The sequence below is a fragment of the Vigna unguiculata genome, chromosome 11 (genome assembly GCF_037176805.1).
Source record: "Vigna unguiculata cultivar grain cowpea cultivar isolate G323 ecotype 2 chromosome 11, ASM3717680v1, whole genome shotgun sequence".
Taxonomy (NCBI): Eukaryota; Viridiplantae; Streptophyta; class Magnoliopsida; order Fabales; family Fabaceae; genus Vigna; species Vigna unguiculata.
The window spans coordinates 14,484,293-14,492,682 of record NC_140802.1 but is presented as its reverse complement, the minus strand read 5'-3'; the positions used below and the strand labels follow the sequence as shown (position 1 = coordinate 14,492,682).

The window sequence follows — 8,390 nt, the reverse complement described above, 5'->3', positions numbered from 1 at the left end:
GAATCACTATATGCTTGTATTAAACATGTATTCGTCCAATAATGGTATCAACACCACTAACCAGGAGATGTAACTCTGTTATGACATGTTTTTACATGAATTTTAAATGCACTAACCCCTCCAAGTAAACCATGAATCAAATGGTTGAAGCATCACTTCAAATGCGAGATTCTAGTGAGAATACAATATGAATTAGATAGAATGCTATGTGACACAAGCAAAAGTAAACACACATGAGCACATTCAAACAATGCATCAATCAACTTAATGGAACAAAACTCATTAATCAATTTGAGCTCGAGAGAGAAAGGGAAAATTAGTCAAACCTAACAATGCCTCAGGTCTTTCACAAACAACCCACAATAATGTAGCTTCAACGCCTATAATTGCTAAACTAATCCAACCTATGTGATACCCCTTACCAATCAAAGAAAGAACAGGAGTGAGAAAAGTGGAGGGATAAACAAATCAATGAATGACAATGGCCAATGAGACTTACCACTACGACGGTGAGATCGCCACATGTATAGAGATTGGATTGATCCCTCAACCCACGAACAAGATGAGGGATTAAATGTCAGGGCATGAACGTGATGGCAAACTCACGGTGGTTGTGCGGCAATGAACGTCAGGTCACAACTAACGTGTTTTAGGTTAGATTTTCGTAGCGTAGGGTCAACAGTTGTTTCGCGATTTGGGGGAAACTGAAATTGGTGGAGGGGAAAGTGAAATGTAATTTGCATTTCATTGAGAACTTTACTGAAGAATTTTATTCGTCGGTAACTATGACATTTCCATCAATAAATAAGTAATCAAACATATGACATTACCGACGAATCATTCCATTGGTAAATAAACCAAGAATATTCGTTGATAAATCTATCAAAAAGTAATAATTACTGATGGATCTGTAACAGATATGTATTTGTCGGCACATATCCATCGGTAAACAATGAATTTTTTGTGGTGATCCTTTATTTCCATATTCTATCTTCAAGCAAAATCTCTTCAGAATATGTTGAGACTTGTTGCGTAGTTCTCATTATCATCTTGATCATCAATCTTCAACGTTCATATTTGTTTGATCACTTTACCAATGATCTTGTTCACCTTGTGATTGGATATAATTCTTTCACACCTTTCTAAACTTGATTTGCATGACCAGTATGGAACATGTTAAGTCCTTGTACTCTTGAATCGTCTAGTCATCCTTCTAGAGTGAAAGTTCTCATGTAATAGGTGTTTCAATCTTTATGCTTCATGAGTTGAATTTGACTCGGTTGATGGATACTCGTCTGATAGGTGTTTTCGTCTTTTATCTCCTTGACTCGTCTAGTTGCTTTATCTCGTCAAGAAGATAGTCGTCTAATGCCTTTGTGTGCTGGAATTGACTCGTATAACATCACATTGATGGATGCTCGTCTAATGTTTTTGTATGCTAGTGTTGACTCGTCTAACATCTTGTTGACTCATCCAATAGATACTCATCAATATCTTTTGTGTGCCTTTTGCATTGGCTTGTCTAGCGCATTGTATTGACTTGTTCCATTACTTCTAACTCATCTAATTCATTTTCTTTACACATTTGCTTGTCTACCTTGACTTGTATGATGCTTCTTTGACTCATCTACTCCCTTGTACAAGTTTAGTGCTTTATTGTTGTAGGTTGACTTGTATTGTCAATATAGTCATCTAATGTTCCATCTGGCTCTTGTACTGTTTAAATTGTCTGGTCCTATTATATTCTGACTTGTTGTCTTGAGTCATCTAATGCATTCCACTTTATCGAAGTTGTCTAAGACTTGTATAGAACTTGATTTGTTTGATGTCTGATCCAACATTCATCTCGTCTAACCAGTGTTTTCAAATCAACTCGTCCAAAAGAGTGTGAGGAAGATAACATTAAAAAAAAATTTCAATAATTTCAATAAAATGACTATTTTCACTTTCAACTAGTGGTTGAATTATTATGAAGATACCAAATTTAATATATTTAATAAAACATATTAAATTTCAAGAATTTGTAAAATTGATTAGATAAATCTTCAATAACATTATCATTATCAAAAACACGTATACATGTACCGAATTTTGTTTTGATTTCGTTTGAAAGATTTAACTTTAAATAAAGAAGACACCGGTGTAAAACTATTGTAATATATGTCACCTACATGTTACTCGAGATGCTTCTCACCTATCTTACGCTTTTTTTACGCTTTTTTATTTTCAAGTCAAGCTGGAATAAAAGGTATTTCTTATTTTCTTATCACGTGACAAAAAATAAATAAAGCATTAGTTTTTCCGTTGTGTAGCAACTTGTTACCTCATATATTAAGATTGAATCTGAAATCTATTCCATCATAGTCTTCCATACTAAAATCGTTATCGGAAACTGACACACACAACTCTTGACAAAGCCAAGAAACACCCGAAGAAATGCAGAGTGTGTACTGGATGGAGTTCGCAGCACGACAAGGAGACGTAAACAGCCTCTACGAAATCATTGAAAATGATCCATGTGTTTTAGAAGCAATAGATTCAATACCATTTGTTGAATCTCCCTTGCATGTTGCTGCACGTGCAGGGCAGGTTCAGTTTGCCGCGGAGATCATGACACTAAAACCTTCATTTGCTTGGAAGTTCAATCCCCAAGGACTGAGACCGATCCACCTTGCTCTCGAAAATGGCGACACCACAATGGTCCTTCACCTTATAAAGATGGACAAAGAACTCGTTCGAGCCAAAAAGAGAGAGGGTCTCACTCTTTTGCATTTGGCAAGTGAATCCGGAGACATAGACCTTTTAACTGAGCTTCTCAAAGCTTACCCAGATTCCGTAAAAGATTTGACCGTTAGAAACGAGACCGCACTGCATTTTGCTGTTATGTACCGGAGGTTAGATGCTCTTAGGTTCTTACTTAGATGGCTCAAGACAAATACGGTTAAGTTTCAAGACATTCTGAATCAGAAAGACGTGGATGGCAACACCATTTTACACATTGCAGCAACAAACAATGACACGGAGGTATCATTTAAATCTGTCTCTCACTTTAGTATTTATAGTATTGATTTAATATCAGGGTATAGATAGATAATTAAAGAGACTTATAACTATTCTGTGTGAACAATCTTCTAGTGAGAGATCCCGAAAAGTTTGGTAATGGAAATAAATATAAATAAAGATAAAACTACATATTTGTAAACTTTATAAAATATTAAATTTTTTAGTATCTTTCTATAAAAAGGTTTAAATATTTATCTTTAATATAAAATTCTTTAACTATTACAGTATATATATTATCGATAGTATTTCAGTTTAAATTCGTAAACAACCAAAATGACATTTTCTTTTCGGAGAAAATTATCTATATTATACTTAAATGAAGAAGATTAACCTTTTATACTTAAACAGAATTGTAAAATATGTAATTAAAGTATTTCCTAATGGGATAAACAAAAAAGAAATAGTTTGGTAGATCTAGTCCAGTATTTTAAATGTTTCTCAACAAATGCTTTAAAATACCAAGTTGCATGTTTTGGAAGCTCATAGATGGAAGTGGCGGACTTTAAACAAGTAAAAATTTTATTGAGTGTCAAATTTATTTTTTATAAATGTGTGTAAATTTGAAAGAGTTAAAAAAAATTAATAAAATTTAGAAAAAAAAAACTTTTATTTACAATTAGGACCAAAGCTCCCCTATTTAACAATAAAACCCCGATGTAGACAACAAACTCTTTATTATAAAAAAAACTTGATTTACCTCTTGTTGTTGTTTTCATACAATAGACAATATAGGTTAAATTACTCTTTTGGTCCCTTTATTTGTCATAAAATTTCAGTTTGGTCCTCAAGTTTTTCGTTGTCTCAATTCAGTTCTCATTTTCTTAAAAATGACTCAATTTGATCCTCATCATTAACTTTGACCAGACGGTGTTAAAGTCAACACCACGTGTCAATTTCTGGTTTTTTTGAATTTTTTTTATTTTGTTTTTTAAACTTTTTTAATTTTTTACACGTGTCACTTCATAGTTGTGCGACGTGTCAAAGTGACTTAATTTGGTCCCTATATTTGTTTTTAGTTTCAATTTAATCTCAAGTTTTGTAAAAATGAAGTAATATTGTCCTTCCTTAAATTGACACTAAATTTACTTTTTTATAAATTTTATGGTGATATTCTTATTAAAATTAACGTTTTTATTAAATATTTTAAATTAACTTTAAATTCTATACAAAACATTACACTTTGGTTTTGTTTTGAACTTGAAATTTAGTTCCTAAACTTATGTGTGACAAGTTATTTGATTTTTAATCTTCACTAAGTTTGTATAATATGATACACTTGATGCCTTTATATATGATAACAAAATTGTTAATTTTTCAAATTAAGTTTGGGGTTTAACTTTGTTTAATAATAAAACTAAAAAAAAACTTATTTAAATATATTTCTACAAATATTTAATAAAAACGTCAATTTTATTAAGAATATCATCATAAGTTGTATACAAAGATTAAATTGAGTATCAATCTAAGGAGGGACAATATTACTTCATTTTTACAAAAATTGGGACTAAATTGAAACTAAAAACAAATATAGGGACTAAATTGAAACTAAAAACAAATATAGGGACCAAATTGAGTCATTTTGACACGTGGCACAACAGTGAAGTGACACGTGTAAAAAAAATTAAAAATTTAAAAAATTTAAAAAAATTCAAAAAAAATTCAAAAAACCAGAAATTGACACGTGGCGTTGACTTTAACACCGTTTGGTCAAAGTTAACGGTGAGGACCAAATTGAGTCATTTTTAAGAAAATGAGGACCAAATTGAGATAATGAAAAACTTGAGGATCAAACTGAAATTTCATGACAAATAGAGGGACCAAAAGAGTAATTTAACCTTCAATTTATAAACTTATAATTTTCTAATCGTTGTACTCAAAACAGACAAAAATGACTATTAACGGCAAACTCATTAACTACTTAGACTCCAACGAGTTGTACATTAACTACTCACAACGACTAATTATCTACAAATGGCTTATACATTTAAGTTTATTAAAATCCTAACAAAACTCCCTCATAAACTTAAATGTTTCTTTTATTCTTTATCTCCATTCTTTTATTCTTCATCTCGACTTCCCAATTATAATAACTCTTTCACACTATGCTTGCTCCTTTCATAAATAGTCGGGTTCTTTGCTTTCTTCATGACCGACTTGTCTCTAATCGGATTCTTTGTCAATAGGTCCAGCTCTTGAGAGATCAGACCCTCAATCATATCTATCTCCTTATCCATTACAAGTTGTCACTTCTCCTCTAGCACCTCTAGTGCAGTTCTCATATCCTTCTCAACTTGGAATTGTTCTTGCAATCTTGAAACATCTTGTTCAAGTTCCAAATGTCGCTTATACAAAGCCTTATTTCTTCTCTCTAAACTTTCCTGTAACTCACTGTCTCTAGCTTCCTTTTCAATTTTGGGCTGCAAATCACCTTTTGCAAGCTCGAACTTTTGAATAACAAGCTCGTCTCTACATGCTCCACTACGATAACTAGGCTCCTCATGAAGCTTTTCGAGATGTTCACTTGGTCCATCAAAATATTCAGAATATCTTGATTCCCTATCGAGTTATCTGAACTTCCCATTGAGCTAACTAAGTTGTTCACTTTCTCCATCGTGCTACTCAAGCTTTTCATATGTTCTACCACGTTGTTTGGGCTATCTACATATCTTACCGACCTCTCAAACCTACTTGATTGCCTCATCGAGTTCTCCTTGCTACTTGACTATCTTGCTAAAATCTCCATTCTACTCGGGTGTCTTATCAAGTTCTTCTCTCGCTTGTGCTCGACCTCCAAGCTACGTTCCACCATGAAATTTGCTTCTTCTTCAACATCTTCTATGAGTTTGATTGTCTTTTCTCTTCCATTCCGAGACCGAAAATCTTTGTCAAAATATCTACCCTTTCCACAACTAACACTTGTCTAAGTAATAGTCCTTTGCATAATTGCCATATGTGCCACACTTAAAGAACTCAACATTTAACTTGCTTGATCGACCTCTACTCTGTGGACCTCGTTCTCTTCCATGAAAATTTTGTTTATTAGATTGTTCTATCTCTTCTTCTTGTCCTTGACTTCTACCCCCAGAATCACTTCATATACCTCATTGGTATTATCCTTTGCCTTGAGTGTTTTGAGAATCTCCTTACATTTGGAGTAGTTGATTAAATGGCTTCACATTCTTCTTCCTCTACTGGTCATGTTCCTTAAGGGACCCAACAAGCTCTTCAACCATGAGTGTTGACAAGTCCTTGGACTTTTCAATCGTGCAGACCATGTTCTCAAAGTCATCAGCCAACAACCTCAAGATCTTCTCCACAACTTGGCTAGAAAAAATGTCTCTAAATTTCTGTTAAGTTGATTCGCAACAATTTCAACCCGAGTTATGTACTCAACTACTCCTTTAATCTCTTTCATCTTCATACTCTCAAACTTTCCCCTCAGTGTTTGAAGTTGGATCTACTTCATTCGATTGTCCCCCTTATATGCCTTCTCTAATATATTTCACACTTCTTTTGAAGATTTGTCACTTGCAATCTTCTCAAAGTCGGACTCGTCCACGACTTGGTACATGATGTACAAAGCTGCCTTGTCCTTCACATGTGCTTCTTTCAATGCTTTGAATTGGACATTTGACCAATTCTTGTTGTTAGCTGATTCTTCAAAACCATCTTCAACCACCTTCCAAGTTTCTTGGGAACCAAAAAGAGCTTTTATTTTAAGACTCCAATTCTCATAGTTGGCCTCCTTTGTCAACTTGGGCATGGGTACACTATTTGTAAGATTGACCATCTCACTCTCTTTTTCTAACACTTAAAACACTCAAGTTTTCTCTAGCTCTTTTTTTAGTCAAACACTCAAGCTAATTGACTTTTGATACCTCTTTGTAGACAACTAACTATTTAGTGTGAAAAAACTTAATTCACTTTCTTGTTGTTGTTGTTGTTTTCATATAATGAACAATACAATTTATAGACTTACAACTTTCTGACTGTTGTACTTGAAACAGACAAAAACGACTATTAACGATTAACTCATTAACTACCTATACTCTAATTGCTAATACATCAATTATCCATAAATATTAATTACCTACAACGACTAATAGATTTAAGTTTATTAAAATCCTAACAACGACATCTTATTATAATTTATAGTTAAACCGATTCATTTAGAGTAATTTAAACACAATGGAAACTATAATGAACTTGTGAGTTGTGTATATACAGGCAGTGCAATTGTTGATGACAAACATGACAGATTTAGATGCTGTAAATTTGAGTGGCGAAAGGGCATTTGATATAATAAAAGACGAAGAAATTAAGAGTAATCTGGCGAGGGCTGAAGCAAGAGTTAGGAAAATAAAAAAAATGGGTTCGTTAATGTTATCAATGAAAGAGTGGCTAATTCGAAAAACTGGTACCAGAGGGAAGATGTCAGATGAGATACGCAGAGTGTACTTGATAGTGGCTACTCTTGTTGCAACCGCCACCTATAACGCAGCACTGCGGCCACCTGGTGGACTTCATCAGATTCAGGCAGCCGGGACTCTTGTAGATCATGTGGCATCAAATTCATCAAAAGTTTCTGAAGGGAAATCAGTGATGTCAAACTCCAACTTTATGCTGTTTTCGATCACAAATACGTCTGCTTTTATTGTATCCCTTTTCTCAATTATTTTTATGATGCCCAGGAATGTTGGATGGCTTCTACTGTTTTCGTCTGCGTACCTTCTTTTATGGAGTTACGCCATCTCTTTGGTGGTCGTATCTCCCAATGATGTCACCGCAAACTTCTCGGGCGCAATTTTCATAGTCCTTTTTGTCCCAATCATGGCGTTGGGTGGTATTGTTTTTTCCTCACCTTAACTAGTTATGTTCGGTTATTCAAACCGGTTCTTTATTTAAATTTTTGTCATCTTTGTAATTGTACTATTGTGCAAATTATATATTCAAAGTGTGTGAGATTCTAGATTACTTGTGGTGATGAATAGAATGAGAAGGTTGAAAAAAGTAGACAGTGAAGTTTAGTTGATTCTATGATGAGAATAGTATCTACTTAAATTGATATAGAAAACGTATTTAATATAGATTCTTTAATTCTTTCTCTATTTCTTTACGGTCAATGCTAAATATAACAATTGAAAAGATGAATTTTTAAGAGAATTGAGAACCAATGTTAACAATAAGTTTAATTAGTCGGATGGTATTCACTTTCGTTTGAATGTGTAAGTTTAGTTCCCGCTTAAAAAAAGGTGTGAATTGAGTCCCAACTTTTGAAAAAAGTATCTCAATTAGGCTTCCTTAAAAAAAAATTATTAACGTCGTTA

The 8,390-nt window shown here is 33.4% G+C and overlaps 1 protein-coding gene across 1 annotated transcript; it reads left to right on the top strand.

Annotated features, from left to right (window-relative positions):
* The first annotated feature begins 2,380 nt into the window (after positions 1-2,380).
* LOC114169507 (ankyrin repeat-containing protein BDA1-like) lies at positions 2,381-8,067 on the top strand. Its single transcript, XM_028054683.2, has 2 exons — positions 2,381-3,024; positions 7,291-8,067. Exons 1-2 carry the CDS (start codon positions 2,437-2,439, stop codon positions 7,927-7,929), a joined length of 1,227 nt encoding a protein of 408 aa, XP_027910484.2. The 5' UTR covers positions 2,381-2,436; the 3' UTR covers positions 7,930-8,067.
* Positions 8,068-8,390: the final 323 nt, after the last annotated feature.